The 20,826-nt window shown below is 34.6% G+C and overlaps 1 protein-coding gene across 1 annotated transcript in view; it reads right to left on the minus strand.

Annotated features, from left to right (window-relative positions):
* Positions 1 to 5,170: 5,170 nt before the first annotated feature.
* The window catches only part of LOC100854209 (protein TRANSPARENT TESTA 9), a 33,634-nt gene continuing 17,978 nt past the window's right edge, over positions 5,171 to 20,826 (minus strand). Inside the window, exons 13-20 of the mRNA XM_010655846.3 lie at positions 18,887 to 18,949; positions 18,301 to 18,441; positions 15,743 to 15,848; positions 15,034 to 15,108; positions 14,873 to 14,922; positions 12,326 to 12,482; positions 12,067 to 12,233; positions 5,171 to 5,748 (exon numbers count right to left, since the gene is read on the minus strand). Coding sequence (XP_010654148.1) covers positions 5,467 to 5,748; positions 12,067 to 12,233; positions 12,326 to 12,482; positions 14,873 to 14,922; positions 15,034 to 15,108; positions 15,743 to 15,848; positions 18,301 to 18,441; positions 18,887 to 18,949 — 1,041 coding nt within the window. The 3' untranslated portion in view covers positions 5,171 to 5,466. The remainder of the gene's footprint in view (positions 5,749 to 12,066; positions 12,234 to 12,325; positions 12,483 to 14,872; positions 14,923 to 15,033; positions 15,109 to 15,742; positions 15,849 to 18,300; positions 18,442 to 18,886; positions 18,950 to 20,826) is intronic.

Genomic DNA, 20,826 nt, shown 5'->3' on the forward strand with positions numbered 1-20,826 from the left:
TCTCTCTTTTATGCAAGTATTGATTAAATATTTTTAAGGTATTAACCCAGAAATCAACATCCTCTGTCTGAGCTGTCTCCTATGTCTTTAAGAATATTTTGACATAATCTCACTTTTAACCTTGAAACGCGACCCTTCCCATTCTAAATCTCACAGTAATAAGAGTAAAAGGCAAAAGGAATTAGGGAAATGGGAGAGCACTCTCTTGAGCAAAAAACAAAAATTGAACAATTCAATAGACTTTCCAAAAAGAAATGAAAAAAAAAATCATTTTTCCTCACATAAAATAACAGCAAAAGGAGGAGAGATTCGAATTTTAACCGGGCAAGAGAGCACCCTACAAAACCAAATATGATGTGGACTCAGAATGAAGTTAAATTGGTGGCGCCATCGCATACCAAGCATACGAAAGAGAGAAAGGGGGAGGGAGAGAGAGGCGGTCACTTTTTTCTCCTTCCGCAAATTTCGAGGGCCTGCAAAAAGAGAGGAGAGGGGGCTACTGTCTGTCTGAAGGAATCGGGAACTGTGTACGATTTTCTTCCGGACTCAAAGACAAGGAATAAAGGGCTTCGATTTAGTTATGGATTACATATACTTGACGCTCTTTGAATGCATGGGGATTAAGAACTCCTCATCAGCATTCCTCTCCCTCCTCCCATTATTTCATAAAGTTGAAGCTTTTGGACCCCCCCTTCATTAAAATATAGACAAACAAACAAATCTTCAAGAGAAAACCCAACTGATAACGAACTCCCAGGAAGAGGTTTTTGGGCTTTGGTTCACTAGGGTTATTCGTATCATTCTACCTTAAAAGCCATAATGTGATTGTAAAAGCTATGTTCTAGTACCTAAGGTGCAATTTAGGCCACAAACAAAGAGTTTTTTTTGTTTTTTTTTGTTTTCCAGAATGATCCAAATGTACTCATTTAATCATTATCCACTTTGTCATACACACAATGATCAGAGAAATACTCTACAGTTTGACAAAATTATATATTTGGGCACAGATTTAATTTAATTACAATAAAATTCTTAGTATTGATTAACAATTTGACATCATTTATTGAAAAATCTCAATGACCAATGCCTTACATTGACCACTAGTTAGGCACTTACTAAACAAGAGCTGCAGCATGTGACACACGTCCCATTGTTGGACCCTGCAGGCTGGTGTGTATATGTATGGAGGACCATGTTGACTGGTTATGGGATCCTTTCTCCTTATTGTAATGCGTGTAGAATATTCACATCCATAGGAGGGCTAGTTATTATAACTACTGTCCTCATCACGTACATGGGGAGGTGACACTAAAATATAAATTAGCTTACTGATGTACAAGATGAATATTGTACAATCCAACCATCCTTTTGTCGAGTTGGTTTAAGGAGGCATCGAGGGACCTTATATTACTTCAAGATATTTAACAGTTGAGCTAGCCAAACTAGCTAGCTAGAGCGTAAGATAAAAGGTTGGGAGAAAGATTTCCTTTTTTTTTTTCGACCATTCAATGTCATTACTACAAAGTCCATGAACCACTGCCGTCTTGTTCCATCCCATATTTCCAACTGCATTGAACCACTGAAATTTTTTTGTGACTGCATGGACCCTCTCTCAAGGCCTCTATTCTTAAAATCCAAAATTGCTTATATTACGTTTCATAGCATAGAGTTGGATTACATATTTTGTTTCTCCTCTCCACTATCTTTCCTAATTATTCTCTGCCATCCCATGAGAATTAATCACACCTTATAAATTAATTTAAGGAGATTATTTAACCACCAGTGGGATCTTAAGATACAATAAAGAACTGATGGTGATAAGTACTAATTAATTGAAATGAGGGTCCCATTCAAAATCATATTCAACCAAAAATGAGGCATTCAAAGGAGATATACCATATAGTGCTACAAAATTAAACAAGATTAATTGTGAGATCCTCAGAATAGAACTTCTTCTTGTTCTACTTCTGGGCTCAGCCGCGCCTAGGGGGGAGATTGTGGCTGATTTTGCATTTGTTGTGGCCCATGTTAGGTTAGTGGCGTTATTCCTCAGCGTGCTATTGCATAGAAAGAAGAGCTATACCACTATCCATCTTGTCTAAGTGTACAAATATATATATATATATATATACAACACAAAATCATATAAACAATTGAAAACATATTTTCCTCACACAAAAAACGAGAGATCTCCCTTTCATTCCTCAATCATCTTCGACTTTTACTTGTTTTCCACAAGACCCATGACAAATCAATGTTTACTGGTGATACTTTCAGTCTTAATGTGTGTCTCTTTGGAGGAAAAGTGGTTTTAAAAGGAAACAAAATGTTAAAAGACATCATAAGAAAGAGAAGGGGGAGAGAGAAAAATATACCAATCATAGAAGAAAGATAGTGAAGGAAACTAGAGAAAATGTTCAAGGCTACCAGTCGTGAGATCAATAATAGTGTACAGACCCCAACATTCATGAGAATGTTTTCTTAAGAGGGAGCCCGAAAAGGAATTAGCGTGTCCAATGATATGACATGACACGACACAAGGGCTTGTCATCCCTGGGGATGTTCCCAACTGTTTGCCCTTTGTTTATATACACAGGTCTTCTTTCTCCACTGCATCCAGCAATTGCTGTTTAATCTGAAAAGTGTCTCTTATCATTCGTTTTAGAACTATCATTCCCAACTCCTGGCAACCATTAATCTTGCCAGTTTTTAGCCCATAGTCCAGGGTTTTAGTCCTAGCCGCCTAAAACCCTATTAATTTATATATTTTTAAAACACTGCTAGGATATAAAAAAGGTATAATTCAACATATTTTTAAAGAAAAAGATTTCTCAAACTCATATGATGGATTTATACTTGAATCAAAACCAAATGAACTTTTCTAATGATGGAAAAACCTAATCAATCTAACTTATTTAAGATCAATTTAATTTAGTTTAGATAATGGGTTGAATGAATGCTAATTTAAGTTTTAAATTTAATTGGTATTTTAAACCAATTTGAGTTTAAGGTTCTAAATATATTTTAAATTTTTAATTCAAAATATAATGAATGCATTTAAAAATTATTTGACCATATGACCTAACAACAATAAATTAATTTAAATAAAGTTTATATATATATATATAAAAAGGAAAAATCATCCAAAGTAGATAAAGTTTTTGGTTGGTTTTCATTGATTAGAAGATAAGGAAATAAAAAATTGAACCGATTTTAATTGGATTGTATTATTTCTATCCATTATTATATTCAAAAAATACTTCGACTTATAGCCACTTTGAAAATTTAAGATAAGGAGAATGTTGATTGGCTTATTAAATTCTCCAATAAGGTATAATCTGATTTTTTCAAAAAAATGACATTCCTTGTGACGGAGAAGTAATCAACGGCAGAGTTGAATAAAATAATCGAATATTATTCTCTGAAGAATCTAGCAAAGCGCCGACTACTGGTCTACAAACATGGCAGTTGGCCGCGCGTGGTGGGCACGGGAGAAGAAATTGAGATTTAGATAGCAGGGAAGGGGGGTCCCGAACTGTACCGCCATCTCAAGTAACCGGTAACTCCCAAGAGCTACTTCTTTCTTGGTCACCAGTCAAAAAGCTTCTATCTTTGCTGGCCTAAAAAGACATACAAAGGGCACCAAATAATTTGAATGCAAAGCATACTGCAACGCTAGAAAAGGAGTGTTTGAATGAAAGAAAGGAATATATACAGTATCCTCGATCACTTCTGTGATCAATAATACCAATAACGGTTAGCAGGCTTAAACAAGCCTTTAAGAAAAGGAGGGGATAACAGTAGTTAGTTGGAACTTGGAATTACAATCAGAGAGTGAGGGAGGGCACCGGGTGTCAAATCGAAAGTAAGGGGTTATCTTTTTCCTGCTTTCACTATCAAGCCCTTTAATTTTTCATGGGAACACATTGCATTAGAGCCCTATATTTTCTTTCTTTAGCTTAAAGTAAAGCACTCCCTCATAAAGCAATATTAAAAGTAAAATATGGCATTATCTACTCAAAAGGGCTGCTCATTTTATGCTTTTAAGCTTCAAATAAGCATCTTTGGTTTATACGTGGCCATGTGGAAGAAAGCAATATCCAAGGGGGTGAATAGTTAATAGTATTTGGTTGGTTGGCCAGACATTAAAGGTAACATTGAGAAAAAGTTGCTCTAATTTTGACATGACAGCCTTGTTAATGTAAAGGTGATGGAATTACGTACCACACACTCCTTTTCCCAAAAGTTCCTATATTATTATTTCATTATTTCTTTATTTCTTTTCTCCTATTTATTTATTTTTGGAATTAAATTTTCAGTTAACCATATCTTATATTTCAGGATCAACTCAAAAAGCGGGCATCGTGAGATGAGACTATATTTAAAATCTCCTCTGCAATCAACTGCAGGGAACGAAGGAATGGGTGCTTCTCATGGTTGCACTGTGGATTCTTTTGCTGGGAATATTGCGAGGATAGAGTCCAAAAGTACAGCCCCTAAAGCATAAGCCTCCTCATCGTTCTTATCTCTTCTACTTTCTACTTTCTACGTGCTTCAAAATATAAATCAATTGCCCTGGCATCATGAATGACGCAAACTTGGGGGATTATACTTCCATTTAGTGGGTGAGTTGCCTTTTATTGTGATTTATATGGTGCCGTGAATGCCATGGCTAAGGAATTTTACTTCGCAGGAGGGATGAGTCCTCCAGTCGCAGCACAGTACAATCCGAATCTAATTAAATAAGACAAATCGATTCCATAAGCTATGTCCCCAATCCACCACCGATATTATAGCCTTCTTCTGACGGTCCAATATAAAAGGGTGCCTTTGGGCCTAACTGGACTTCCAATTGGCGAAGATGATACAAGGGTGCCCAACCAAAATATACTCATCAGAGATTAGAAGCCCGTTTATCAGTCATTAATTAGCTCATCAAATTAACGATTAGATTATTTCTAATAATCTCTTCATGCTATGGTGAATACCGCAAGGGTAGCGAGTAGAGAAATTCATAAGGTCCAAGCAAAGAGATTACTCAAGAAGATTATAACAGTTCTCCTTCAACCCAGACTGAAGAATTTCAATCCAAAATGCACACTTTATATTCGATGCAGTTTCTATTTCTTTTTTTCTTTTTCTGTAAACCTAAATATTTAATACAAACATGTTCACTTCAATATCAATTTATTAGTTACCCAGATGTTCACCTCAATATCAATTTATTAGATTCCTAACGAAAATAATAGTGGAAAAGCAAACAACAAAGTAGGGGGAATTACAGATGTATTGGATTTTACGCTCTAGGGTCAACACCTAACAACTTTCTTATCTATTTTATCACCATATCTAAAAAAATAAAAAAAATAAAAAAAAGAGGGGGGTGGGGGCAACGGCGAAGGGAATAGAGGTAGGAAAGAAAACTCAATTGTTAGTTGGCTAATCTGGCCCCATATCATCAGAGGTTTACTCACCTTGACTATCTGATAAATCTCCACGAGAACTACTGCGAAGTAGTGGAGCAAGTAAGCTCTCTACAGAGTATCTCTGCTTCTGAATTTCCTCGAGGATCAGCAATCGAGCAGCCTCACAAGCTTCAACACTTGAAAAACCGAGTGTCCATCTCCCATCAGCCACATGATTGGATGCAATTGAGTACTTGCCAATAGTCTTACTTGTATCAAATCTAGGCTCAAACTCCCTAATCCGGAGATGTAACCATGTTGGCTGGCTCTCATCTCTCTTTGGCTGTTCCAAATAAAAGGAAAATGCATGATCACTCTCGACTAAATATGAGTTCTGATACGGAATGAATCTCAAAGAATCAAAGGTTTTCAAGCAAATCAAGACATCTTTGACTGCATTTCATAAGCTACAAAAGTTTTTAATTCAGGTTAAAGTGCAGTAATTTAATTTCATTATTAAGTACTTTAAACCTATAGCTTGGTTTATATATATACCAACATCCACAAGGATAAAGTAGTAATCCAAGTGAGGGAAGATTATTTGTGAATGATCAAAAAATGGATAATACTTATAATAATAATAGTAATTGTTTGTGAATTGGTAAAAAATGGATAATAATAATAATAAGAGTTCAAATTCATTGATGTAGCGTTTCCCTACAAAGTTAATTGTGCTCATTATGGAGTCGAAGAGACAAAACAAAGGTCAAATTCATTGAGGTAGTATTTCCCTACAAAGTTCATTATGCTCATTATGGAGTTGAAGAGACAAAACAAAGGGAGAGTTTACAATATTACAGCTAGAAGTACCATTGAATTATGATGGAGTCAAAGTTCAATGGCTTGAGACAAGCCAAAAACCCAATAAAATATACTAACTTGCAAGAAGCTTACTTCTATTTACTCCCCCTATAAAGGAAATATAAAGAAAGCAAGAAAGGTAAAAGGGAAGCAAATGAGGCCAGACTAAAGTATGATGATTTATAGCTCAAGTTATATACAAACGATGCAGAAAGAGATGTATACAAACTTGGAGTCAAAGAAAGGTGGAGTAGAGACTTACTTTCTATTAATGTTTATTTAAATAAAATTGGCATATGAGACTACAGATCAGGACGATGGCTTTATCAAGGCTAAAATAATATGCAAGAGTTTCCTGTTTGCAAGAGGTTGGATAAATTTTTGTTCTCAAATGAATGGGACCAAAATTTCCCTCTAAGTCTCCAAGAAACACTTCCTAGATGGAACTTAGATCATACCCCAATTTGTTTGGATACTAAACCTTTTAAGTGGGGCCCGACTTCATTTAGGTTTGAGAATATGTGGTTACTTCACCCTGATTTTAAGGAAAGTTTTAGTCATTGGTGGCAGGAGTGTCAAGTTGATGGTTAGTAAGATCATAGATATATGATGAAACTAAAGTTTGTTAAATCTAGATGGAAAGTTTGGAATAGAGTGATGTTCGGAGATTTAAAAGAGTAAAAGAATAATATTCTTGTAGACATTGTTAGGATAGACTCGGTTGAGCAATGAGTATTGATCTTTCAACATTGAGAGCCTTAAGGAAGTGAGATCTAGAGGAATTATAGTTAAAGAAAAAGGTCCATTGGAGGCAAAAATCCAAGGTGAAATAGACCAAAGGAGATTGCAACTTCAAATTTCTTTCAGTGTGGCCAATGGGAGATGAAACCGAAAAATGCATAAAGTCTTTGGTGTCTGAGGAGAGGGTAAATTTGAGCAATATAGAAAATATTTCAAAAGAGATCCTAAAGTTTTTTGGAAAGCTTTACTCCAAACCCTTAGGTGATTCTTGGAAGATAGAAGGTTTAGAGTGGTCTCCAATCGCTAGATAGAGAGCTGCTTGGCTAGACCATCCCTTTACTGAGATGGAGGTGCACCTTACTATTTTCCAACTGAACAAGTAGAAGGCCCCTGGTCCTAATTTTTTTACCATAGTAGTGTATCAAAAGTGTTGGGATATGATCAAAGAGGATCTATGAGGGTGTTTTTAGAGTTCCACATTAATGGGATAATAAATCAAAGTACCAATGCCACTTTCATTACTCTAGTGCCAAAAAAGAGTCAATTAATCAAAATCTCAAATTTTAAACCTATTAGCTTGATTATAAGTTTATAGGTAAGGTCTTATCAAGGCAATAATGTAGAGTTCTCCATGAAATAATCTTTATATCTTAAGGAGCTTTTGTTGAAGGAAGACAAATTTTAAATGCAATATTGATAGCCAATAAAGTGGTGGATGAGAAAAGAAGATCAAGGGAGAAAAGGATGGTCTTTAAAATTGATTTTGAAAAGGCCTACGACCATGTGGATTGGGGTTTTTTGGATCATGTTCTAGAAAGGAAAGGCTTTAGTGCAAAGTAGAGATCATGGATAAGGGGTTGCCTTTCTTCAACAAGTTTTGTAGTCTTAGTTAACAAAAATGTCAAGGGTTTGGTTAAGGCCACTAGAAGTTTGAGATAAGGAGACCCTCTTTCTTTTTTATTTTATTTTATTTTTTTTACCATTATAACAGATGTCCTAAGTAGGATGTTAATCAGGGATGTTAATCAGAGCGGAGGAAAGTGGTATAACTAAGTGTTTCCTTGTTGATATGGATAGGACTAAAGTGTTTCATTTACAATTTGCAGATGACACCATTTTCTTCTCAAAAGCCTCTCCGGGATATTCTGGAAAACCTTGAGCTAATCCTTTCAATTTTGGGTAGTTATCAAGTTTGAAAATAAATTTAGAGAAAAGTACCCTTTCCGGTATTAATGTAAGCCAGAAGTTGATATCTAGGCCAGCCATGATGCTTGAGTGTAGAGTTTCAAGCCACTCTCCTATCTAGGTCTACCTTTAGAAAGGAATCCAATGATTTATAGAATTTCGAGGAGGCTAGATGGATAGGAAAAGGCTTTTTTGTTTTTTTTTGTCTTTTTGTTTTTGGGGAAGGGGGGGACCTAAATTCAATCATATTTGACTCACATTCCTAGCTATTTACTCTCTCTTTTCAAGATCTCGATATCAATAGCCTCAAAGATTGAGAAAATGCAAAGGGATTTCCTTTGATTAGAAACTGGGGATAGCAAGAGAGAGGTCATCTTATTAGTTGAGAAGTGGTGTGTAGGCTAAAGGAGTTAGGAGGTTTGCGGATAGGGAAGACTTATTTCAAAAATAGTGTTCTCTTAGGGAGGTGGCTATGGAGGTTTCCTAAGGAAAGTTGTGGTTTTTGGCATCGGGCTATCATGAGCATATATGGGACACATTGTAATGGATGAGACTCCAACATTTTGGTTAGATGGTCACACAAATGTCCTTGAAAGGCTATTACACAAGTCTTTCACGAATTTGCCTCACATACCCGCTTTGTGGTGGGGAATGGGGAGAGAATTCAGTTATGGGAAGATTTATGGTGGGAAGTCAACCTTTATGTTCTCAATTTTCAGAACTTTATAGAGTTATCTAAGTGACAAATCTCACCATCTCAACCATCTTATGTAATTCCTAATCAACTTCTTGGAATTTTAACTTCCACTACAATCTCACTGATACCAAAATTGATTTGTTTGAAAGACTCATGTCTTCACTCACCTCAATGCACTTGTCTCCTACTACCGCAGATTCAAGGGCATTGTCTTTGTCCTCTAGTTTATTCTCAGTAAAATCTTTCTTTTTGGTCTTGTCCAATTCCTCAAATCCAATCCCTTTCTATCTGGCCAATTTTGTTTGAAAATTAGAAGTCCTTTCAAAGGTTAAGACCTCTACTTGGTTAGTGGTGCATAAGAAGGTATATACAAATGACTTGCTACAGGTGAGAAGACCCTACAAATCCCTTAGTCCTCATTGGTGCATTTTATGCAAAGAAAGTGGAGAATCAATCGACCATCTTTTTCAACATTGTCCTTTAACTTTAGAGTTTAGTCAATATGGTTTGGGTGCTGCTCAGGAGTATCGAAGATATGATGATTATCTCTTTTAGAGGATTGAGAAATTCAATAAGAGGCAAGACACTTTGGCAAATTGCTTGGCTCACTATTCTTTGGATTGTGTGGTAAGAGAGAAATGCTAAAATTTTTTAGGAGTGGAGAATAGTAGAGACATTGTGGGATTTACTTTATTTCTACTCTCCCTTTAGGCCTCTTGTTCCATTGCTTTTAAGGGAGTTTCACTTAATATTATTGAACTACGTTAGCTATCAATTTGAAATTCAAAAAGGGTGAATAACATTGAAAAGAGTTGATTTTAGTTTGTAGGTTATTTTATGTATGCCTATGTGTTTAGTTATACTTGTATAGTGGAGTAGTCTACTCTTACTTTGATTAGGTTTTGTATTCTGTGAAAGGGATGTCCCATCCTTCTCTCTTTCTTGTATCAATAAAAATTTATCTTTGTTTTTTTATCTCTTTCTAATCTCTTTTACCAATTTATATTTGTTTTTGATCTCTTTTATCAATTATCTTTGTTTTTGATAATAATAATAATAATAATAATAATTTAATAATAATAATAATAATAATAATAATAACAATCTCATCCTTCTCTCTTTCTTTTATCAATAAAAAATTCATCTTTGTTTCTGATAAAAAATAACAATAGGTATTTTCAAGAAATCAGAAAATTTCAAGTTAGAAAATACAGTCCATGGTCTTTTTAAAATCTTACCCATTAAAGCGAGATTTACACAATACAGTACTATATAGTTTGAATTGAAGATTATGCAATTAAAAGACAAGTGTGCTTTTCATTAATTCCAAATGCACAAGATATTGCTAAAGGGCACATCATGGACAAAAAATGACTAAGGTTGCTCCAGCTTAGCTTTTGTGAAATGAAGGGAAATTAGGAATCAGTCATCTAAACATCATAACCCAAGCAACACTTAGATGATACAAGAAATGTTTTCTAGCTTAGGTTTAGTGAATTCAAGGAAAATTAGGAACCAGTTATCCAAACATCATAACCCAAGCAACACTTAGACAATATGAGAAATGTTTTCCAGCTTAGCTTTTATGAAATCAAGGAAAATTAGGAATCAGTTATCCAAACATCATAGCCCAAGCAACACTTTAGACAATACAAGAAACATTTTTGAACATTCATAAAAATCAAGGAACAAATTATGTATTTCTTATATGTTTTCACATAGACCATTTATTGGAAATAGCCCACTTTTGAAAAATGTCACAATATCACAAGGCCCCCTTACATCTCAACTCCATTATTTCTTACTCCTTCAATGCCAAACTGTGAATATCACCCTATACTTGTACATAGCCTTCAAAACTACCCTTTAGGACTTTTCTAAGCAAGTTTATATTGTTGAAATCTTCCTCATCTCTAAATCCTCACCAAAACCCCTGCATAATTATATCCTCTCTAGAGCATCAGCGTAGTGGCTTGCCATAGCAAAAGGATTCTCAATTTTTCCAGTAACTGATGTTATTCACTGAAACAAACACCCATGCATGATAGCTGCCAAAAAACTCCCTAGGATTGCACAGATTGCCAATCTGCTGACCATTTGGACAATGTAGCATCATGGCTAATAGTTGTCTAGCTTTTCTTTTTTGGTCTTTAGCAACTGCATACACACACATGGTGCAATAGTAACAGATACAAACCTACAAGCACTAGAAGATTCTGACACATACCAACTTCCTCTTATCATTTCAAGGTATGTATTAACATTCACTTTTTAAAAAAGAAAAAGAAAAAAATCATCAGGAATCATGCATAAGAACTTAACTAAGCTATACACCAGATGCCAAACCACTGCAGTTCTTATACACCTTCCCATTTTGTGCAACTGAATAGTTCAGCATCATAACACCAAAGTTCTTGCATAGATTTCCAATAGTGCTAAAATTTTGAAAGGACCAATTTATTATTTTCCTTTCAATACCGAGGGCCACACACATACTTCATACTAAAAAGTTATCAATAACCATCCTCTGAGGCACATTAGCAAAAATTTGCTGCAAGTCTGAAATGACTTTAGTTTTGTCCTTGGTGCATTTCTATGATGTTTAATTGAAAACTAATATCAATAGCACAATCAAGCCTAATTAATAGCATTTGGGTAAACCAAATAGTAAATTTCTGAAAGTTTACAGAAAAAAAAAAAAAAAAAAAAGAAGAAGAAGAAGAGCCAAATGGATCATAGAGGGCATATTTTCATGTCAGCCTAGTTTTGGGATAGCCACTTTCCTTTCATTTTTTTTTTTTAATATTTTTGCTTTAACCAAAAGATAAAGGTGAAGCTCAAGTCATGATTCCATAGAGGGAATCTTGGTGCTGTGAAAGTTACATTAAACATTAAATAGCTTCTCACATTAGCTAAAAAAAGAACTTCTACAAAAAGCAACATCATCTTGCTTCCGTATTAAGCTCTTTTTAAAGTTAGAAGCACTTTTACTACAATCACCCAAACAAGTATAGATGCTCTTATTGAGTTTAAAAAAGAGTTTATGATTTTCAAAAGCCTAGTCCAAACAAGCCCTTAGCAGAGAATCAGACATTAACAAACCTCTAAACTAACCTAAATATTATGCAGCAACACATGGGGTGACAAAAAGTAACGTGTATCAGTATTGGGACTTACACTCAGCCCTGCCAATGGAGCAATAGCAATCACAACCCCTTGTCGAGTCTTGAAGGGATGTTTCTCCATAAGAAGCAACTTTCCAGATATTCCCCTTCCCACTGGCTTCAGATAGATGTCCCTTGTCCCAACTTTAGAAAATGCAATTTTACAAGGGATTCCAGAGCCTGTGACATTTTACCAAGAAATTGAAGAAACATAAGCTTAAAGAACAGAATAGATGATCAACAGAAACTTTTGACAGACTGGATTAGCCAACCTAAAGCCAGCTCTGACCCAAAACTTGCAGTTGAAATATCTGAAGGATGGTTTTTCCCAGAATTAGCAACAGAACTGCTCATCAAGTTTATTGGCAGATCTTCAAGAGGTTCTCCTTTGAAAATAAATGCTTTCAGATGAAGGTGAACAATGAAAACCTAAAAATGTAATTATTATGATTAGTATATATATATATATACACACATAGGTTCAATATACAAACTAGATATAAATGCTGAAAAAGCAACCAATCTCTGTGACTGAGAAAATTAAATACTAAAAAACAGGGCACAAATGCAAGAAAGCACGAGTACAAACAGCAATAAATAAGAAAGAAATCTCTGCTTGAAAATGTGGAACAACAACAATGACAAAAAAAAAAAAATACTAGTTAATTCAATCTTAACTAAATGCAAATAGAAGAGCATATAATCATATGAAATCTATGATTTATCTGAGCATCTAGCAAGAAATTGGATGTAGCATTATAGATTATTATCAGGATCATAATTCAAAAAGCCTGTCCATCCATCTATATCTAGTTTATGAGGATTTATATTTCAACTTCAGATATCCATGTAGGTATCAAAATGACCACCAATATCTCAACTAACTTATAAATAAGCTCATTGAAAACATTTTCTTTTTATCATCAAATTCTTTTAGGTGCATTCTTAAAAACCAAATTTATCCTATTACCTTCCTTGGCACCCAATGGTTATGCACAAAAATAATATTCGCCTACCACTTTCAGTGAATGAACTATCCATGTCATCAAGATGTCAATAACAAGCAGTCATTTTCCTTTTCCTCTCCCTCCAGCAACAGAATTTTCACCTTTCATTTTATTTAGCTGTAGGTTTTTTACAAGGTGACAAACACTATTTAAGGAATTTTAAAGAAACACAATCAATAACCATGAAAGCATCAAAAGTAAGTTACTTTTACAGGCCCCATATTTTCGAAACTTCAACTAAAAATAACCATTTAGAGCATCTATAGAAAAAAAAGGTCCTGGTTTATTTTATTTATTCATCTTATAAGACACTTACACTTTTATGCATTTATGTTGTACAATACTTGGAATAACATCTTACACTTTTATGCATTTATGTTGTACAATACTTGGAATAACATTCCTTGTGAGGTAAAGGAATTAAATAATTTCTTTTTATAATGGACAAACATCAATTTATTGCTTAAATGAAAGCCTATAGTTCAATTTATCATTTGTACTTAACTACAACCACTATTAGAAGTTACCTATCAAAAATTATAACTATTATCATATAGTGTAGCATATAAATCCTATACTTTGAGAATGTTTTATCTGATAAATGACACATAGTTCTTACGACCAAGTACGACTTGCTCATAGTTTATACCTTTTTGTTTGTGCAATGAAACAACTCTAGATTCTTCATTATGGTATATTTAACATGATTAAACTTTAAGAGATCTAACCATGTTGGTTGGTTGGATATAGCATGGGATGGTATAGTATATGAGATACTATATTCTATCCCATGTTTGGTTGACAATAGCATATAATTTTTTTACATTATTTATTTATTTATTTTATATCCCCTCTATATGGGTTATGACGATCCTAAGCTGAATTGTAGGATATACATATCTCTTGGATCATAATAACACATGTATTATTTAATACAATATTTACTATATACAAAATGTTTTTATATATTTAATAGCATAAGATAATATTTTTATTTATAAATTCTAAATATTTTAATCATGAATATTATTAAAAAGGAAATAAAAATGACTTACTAAATTATAAATTGTAGAACAATTTCCAAATAATACTGAACTGAAAAAGATTTCATACTTCTTTTTAACAAAAAATGTTAAAATGCAATATAATTTTTATTTTAAACAACAATGTAAAATAATTTTTATTTTAAACAAATATCTAACATTCAAGTACGATATGTTTTTCATTCCATTTTTTATTCATTATATGAACCAAACATGAGCATGGTTTAATATATCTCATTGTATGTAACATCCAATGATATCATATCCTACTTGAAATAAAATCTTAGGATACGTATATCCTACTAAAAATGATATCCTAGGATACACATCCTATCTTGCAAACTAAACATAGCCTCTATGTGGTTGTTTCATGATTTTGTGTTTTTTCTTAAATCTATCATGCATAGCAAGTAGTATAAGGAAACATTAAATTACTAATAATATCTATAAAAATTGTAACAGGGGACATTTAGATGATATCCATCCAATTAAAGCAGTCTCAATGTGAACTCTAAAAGCTATGTGTTTCCCACACCAATTAATGCTTTTCGTCATGTTTGCCATCATTTTTTATGCTAACAACCTTCTATCCATTGATCTTATTTAGTAAGTCTTAGACATCTCAAACCATCATGTCCTTGTTAGGTAGATTTGAACTATAATAAGATAAAGAAGACATTCTCTCAACAAAAAGGGAAAAAAAAATAATAATAATAAGAAAGGAACATAATGCAAAGTATTTTAAATAATAAAGACAAACAATATAAACCTTGACTGTGTCAACCATTCTTCGCCAAGCATAAGAAGAAGCCCTATCACCTGCAAAGTTCATATGATTATTCACTATCTTAGAAAGGCAAGATGTAAGACAATAATTTCTATCCACCAGAAGAGTTCAAATCAGATTGTTATAACAGAAATATGATTTACCACCAACGGTTTCTTTGTGGACGGCAAGCACTAGCGTGAAAAAGGGGTCTTTGGATAGCGATGGTTCTGCAAGAGCTGAAATGTAACAGAAGAAATAAGTTCCCTCAAGACTATCAATATGTATGTATTTATATCATTTTTTTTCCCCAGTATATACACAAGTTGACAAGTGGTAACAACTACTGCTCCCTGAACAAATTCCTCCAGAGAGTGAGTTGAAAACCCACTCACATCCCTCCAAAGTAGGTGCTTTACCACTTTCTGCAGAGGGCATTGAACACCAATTTTTTTCATAACTAGGTAGACTTTAATCTACAGCATCCACTCCATTGTGATCCTATGTTATGACTAGGTTAAGACTTGCATGGTGTACAACCATGAATTTGACTAAAATAGTTTTTAACTCTTGGCATGGTGCATCAACCATGAATTTGACTACAACTGTTTACATCTTTTTTCATGGTGTGCCAACCATGAAGTTGTTTATAGATGACAGTCCTTTGTCTTTAATTAACTTTATTTATTGGTTGAGTTCTCATTGAAGGTGGGTGTTATTTTTTGTAGCCCTTCCTTTTTCTTGGTTGTGCCTTTTGGCAGTCAGTGTATACTTTCGATATACTTCGGGATGCTCAATTAGCACCTCCTTTTTACATAGATACTTTTATTTTACCTATAAAAAAACCATGAATTTGACTACAATAGTTTATACCTCTTTTATAGCTTGCCCATTCATTTCTGAGAGTATCTGGGATAAAATCAAACCAGCAACCATCAATTTCTTTCCGAAGACGTTCACAGGACTGCTCATATGAAGTCTGTCAATGGGAACTAGAAAATATAAAACTTTAGAAAGTTTGAGAAATAATACTGGCATAACTCTAATATTGAAATTATAGCAGGTTTAGAAGTGTTCTCTATTTCTTTTACACATGATTGGATCCTAATACTGACAACAAAAGGAAGATGCATTATATCTTGAGATAATAATAGCTGACAATGTTGCAATACAAAGAAGTGGTTATCATTTTACACAAGCCTCTTGCTCCTCCCAAATAAAGTTGTTTGACCATAAACGTTTGAAGGTGCACAGCTTCCGCTATTTTCTTCCCCTTTCAGGAAAGCATGCATTAGATTTGAATAAACATTCCAAGTAAAAGAAATAGGGTGAGTTTGATTGTACTGAATAGGACTCAATTCCTATTCCACTGTTTGCTTGATCTGCATAGTATGGATTTAAAATTGTATTTTGAGCTCCAATGACATCAAATCCACAAAATCAATGATACAGTAAAAGCAAGAATCCTACATTCTGAAGAATCAGACTTCAAATCAAATCCAATCGGGTGCAATCAAATACAGCCCAATGTAAATTCATACTCCAGTAAGAAAGGGGCCAGAAAAGGGCCGTAACTATGAAAAAGGACTATCCTTATGCGATGTTGAACACCTTAATTAAGGAAAACTTCTTGGCACAATCATGATATCCATACATAGATCAGAATTCCATGAAATTGGTCTTTGAGGCCTAGCTCAGGTGGCAAGGGGCTGGGGTGGTAACGCGAGAGAGGGATTTTATAGTTTTACAGTTTGGTGGGTTGTCTCTAGGGACTCACCACTCTTGATCTCACCAAATAATGAAGACAATTACATTTGTGTGTTGGCAGACAAGACATCATCAACATCCATCTACTACAGTGGAATTAGAGAATATCCCAGACTTTTACATGAATTGAAAAGTAAACTATATACAGTTTGAGACAAGCAAGGAGGTGTTCAATCTAACAACATAGAGGATTCTCTTCATGCTTGGGTATCAAGAAAGAAGGAAGAAGTGGTTAAAGGTGGATTTCTTTTGCACTTTTTTTTTTATATATAAGTAAGGTGAATTTCTTTAGCTTTGCTGTGCTTTGATGTTACTTAACAGTTAAAAAAAGCAGTGTTCATCTCCTTTAGTTGAACAACAAATTGTTAACAATGCAGGACCACATACACTCCCAAAAGCTTAAGCTAAAGGGGGATAGAGGTCACCTCACATATAAGGTCCAACCAATGTTAGTTATCAACCGATGTGGGACATTGGACTTCCATCCATCCTATGTTAGACACCCCCACTCAATACTTGATGCCCACGTTAGTGAGCCCAAGGTGAGCGAGGCCAAACCTTGCTCTGATACTAAATGATGTGGGACCACATACACTCCCAAAAGCTTAAGCTAATTGGAGAGGGTAGAGGTAACCCCACATATAAGGCCCAATGTATGCTAGTAATTAGCCAATGTGGGACATTGGACTTCCATCCATCTTATGTTAGTTAACCTTAATCCAAGGAGAATACAGTGTTAAAAACTAAAAGAGCGAAATCTCTCATTTTCAGTTCTATATTTCATCCTGTTTCATCTTCATCCTGTTTAAAATATGGTATCATATCCTTCATCTCTAACTTTTCTTTGCCTACATGAGCATCTGTTTTAATGAAAATCCAATTTTGTTTCCTAGTCATGCATCCATCTATCTCTTTATAATCCGAAATCCTCAAGGAATGGCATTCTTAAACATGTATTACGGGATCTAAAAATAGTTACTACTCCTGTCCATTTTTTTTTATAGGTAAAAAAGTAGATATATTAAAAGCGCTTGGAAAAGGCGCACAAGGTACACCCGGAGTATACAAATAGTGCCGAAAGGCAAGCGAAAGGAAGAAAGAAACAACAATCCATAACCCGACCCAAAAACATAGCAGAGAAGAGAAAATCCCAATTCAGCCTTCTTGCAAGCAAAAAACTAACTGCTAGATGAACCAAAAGAAAAAACAAAGACCCTTGAAGGTACTACTCCTGTCCATTGTTTCTCTTCTGCTAATCACCCTTCCAGAATTTGTAATCCAGACATCAAACTTCACCTCCCCCCTATTCCCGGACCCTGTTAATAAAACAAAATCCACCTAAAACAAGTGCAGATACTCTGTTAATCACCGGTAACTCTTTTGCTTATATACATCCCTGTTAATCACAGGGATGACTCTAGACACTTGGAAAGTGCATAAGCATTTGGAAAAAACTTGATCCATGTAGCTCACAAGCTACCACATTATCGTTAGAATTAAGATATGCTGCCTAAAATGGTTTGTAATCTGCAGAAACTTGAAAAATCAAAGAGGTGGTTTGCATTTCAGAAAACCTTAGCAGTCAGCGCAGAATGAGAATCATCATCTACTTCACCCTAATATAGCAATTCTTGAAGCATATATAAACCCAATTCAATCCTTACATTGAAAAGGTGAAAATCATTATCAACCAACTTCTCTTCTTGAAAAGCAAGTAGCTTCTGCAAGAACCATCCTGTATGCCATTGAAATTGTACTGAGAAAGGTGGCTGGCTTGCTAAAACCTTCAATAATGCATTCAAAATCTGTAAAATAAAATTAGAAGTTCATCATGACTCTGCTATATAAACTTAACAGAAACAAGGAACTATGAGGTCATACTTTTGGAAAGGGACTGCTGAAATTACATTTTTATAACAACTATAAGAGTATTAAATGCAAGAGTGTTGTGAGGTGTCTTGTTTTTTCTAGTGGTTTCGAAGTATCCATTGTGTCTTCTTAGTGAAAGTTAGGGTTGGATTCAGAGAGAGCCCCTGTACTGAGAGTTGAAGTTGAGAATATTGGAACTTTGAAAATAAACCATGTTAAGTAATGTATTTGATCTCCATCTCTGTGGATGGACACTGCCAAACCACATAAGTCTGTGTGTTTTACTTGTGCCCAAATTTTTTCTTATTGCTTGACTTCCGCAACAAAAAAAGGATCAATTGAATAAATATTAGAGCAAGTATCATCACATGGTACCTATACCTGTGGCACATACTTCACAAAGACACTTCCATCTACTAACTGTGAAGCTGAAATGTCAATAGTCTGCAATGAAGATATCTATATATTAGTTCAATAAGTTCTGAAGCATAGAAGAAAGTAAAAAATTGGCTGATATCTTATCAAATAAGGTGGCCACTCTAGTGGAACTAATTCCAATTCTGAAGCTAGTTTATGCACTAAATAAGCAAGAGAATATACATGTACATATATATATATATATATATATATATATATGGAACCAAAGCAAAATAGCATGTCAAAAAAGGTCCTTCAAACATCTATAAAGACCCAAATTATATGATTTATAATAAACAAGCAAGTAATCTTTCTAGCAAATATAATGACAGAAGCCCCATATAAAATGTGCGAAACACTGATGCTAATACAAAGGTGATGTGCAATGTTTCAGGGGCAAAAAAAAAAAAAAAGATGCAATAATCATTTCATGTAAATAGAAAGGCAAGGCAAAATACTTGAGGATTTTTTTTTTTTTTTTTTTATTAATGATGTGGAAACCTGCTTTGCAAAACTGGTGAAAGCCACCAATACATGAGCCCTCCCTCTGGAACTGTGTATCTGGTAAGCCCAGGACTCAAACCTGAGACCTCTCAGGGAGTGAGAGCATCTAGCAGTTGAGCTGCCCATTAGGGGTGCAAAATGATAAAGGGTATTAAAGAATACAAAAGATAACTAGTGACCAGATCACATAATAAGCACCCATCCTTCCGAGCAATAACCTTATATTCTGCTTCCACACTACTTCTCGCCATAACCAATTGCTTCTTACTTCTCTACATGACAAGATTTCTACCAAACATGGCACAAAAACCTAAAGTTAACATCCTATCATTAATAGCTCTAGTCCAGTTAGAATTAGAGTAAGCCTCAACTTTTAAATGTTCACCCTTTTTGAAGAGCAGAGCTTTCCCAATTGTTCTTTTTAAATACCTAAGTATTTTGTACACAGCTTCAATGTGCTCTTCATAGGATGAGTGCATAAATTAACTCACTACACTCATTGCAAATGCTATATCAGACCTCATGTGTGATAGATAAACACCTATTAGTCTTTGATAACGTTCCCTATCTACAGTCTCGCTCTTCTTAAGTAGTCCAAGTTTGCGATTTGGCTCAATTGGAATATCTCCTATTTTGCATCTAAGCATCCCTAACTCTTGTAACATGTCAAGTGTATACTTTCTTTGTGAAACTGAAATTCCTCTACTTAACCGAGCTAACTCCACTCCATTCCAAGAAAATACCTTAAAGGACCTAAGTCCTTTATCTTCAAACTCCTTTGGTAGCAATGTTTTAAGCTGTCCAATCTCGACTTCATCATTCCCAGTAAGAATAATATCATCCATATACACAATAAGAATAGTATCTTGTCATCCATAGAATGCTTGAAGAATAGGGTGAAATGTGTCCGACTTTGAGAGAAGCTTAAGTCCTTAATGGACTTTGAAAATCTATCAAACCATGCTCTTGGTGACTGTTTTAAACCATATAAAGATCTTTTTAATTTACACAAATTTCCTTTTCCATAAGAGTTCTCAAAACCTAGGGGTAGTTGCATGTATACATCCTCCTCAAGTTCTCCATTAAGAAATAAATTTTTGATATCTAGTTGACGAAGAGACTGATCAACATTAGTTGTAAGAGAAAGTAGGACTCTAACCATATTCATCTTAGCCACCGGCGCAAATGTCTCTTAATAATCAGTACAATAGGCTTGTGTGTAACCTTTTGCAGCTAGTCTCGCCTTGTACTTTTCACATAGTTCCATCAGCTTTATACTTGATTGCCACTTACATCCTACCGAGGTCTTTCCTCTAGGTAGCTCCATGATTTGCCAAGTACCATTCTTTTCAAGAGCTTTCATTTCCTCAAGCACTGCACCCCTCCACTTCGGAAATTCT

The sequence above is a fragment of the Vitis vinifera genome, chromosome 8 (assembly GCF_030704535.1).
Source record: "Vitis vinifera cultivar Pinot Noir 40024 chromosome 8, ASM3070453v1".
NCBI lineage: Eukaryota > Viridiplantae > Streptophyta > Magnoliopsida > Vitales > Vitaceae > Vitis > Vitis vinifera.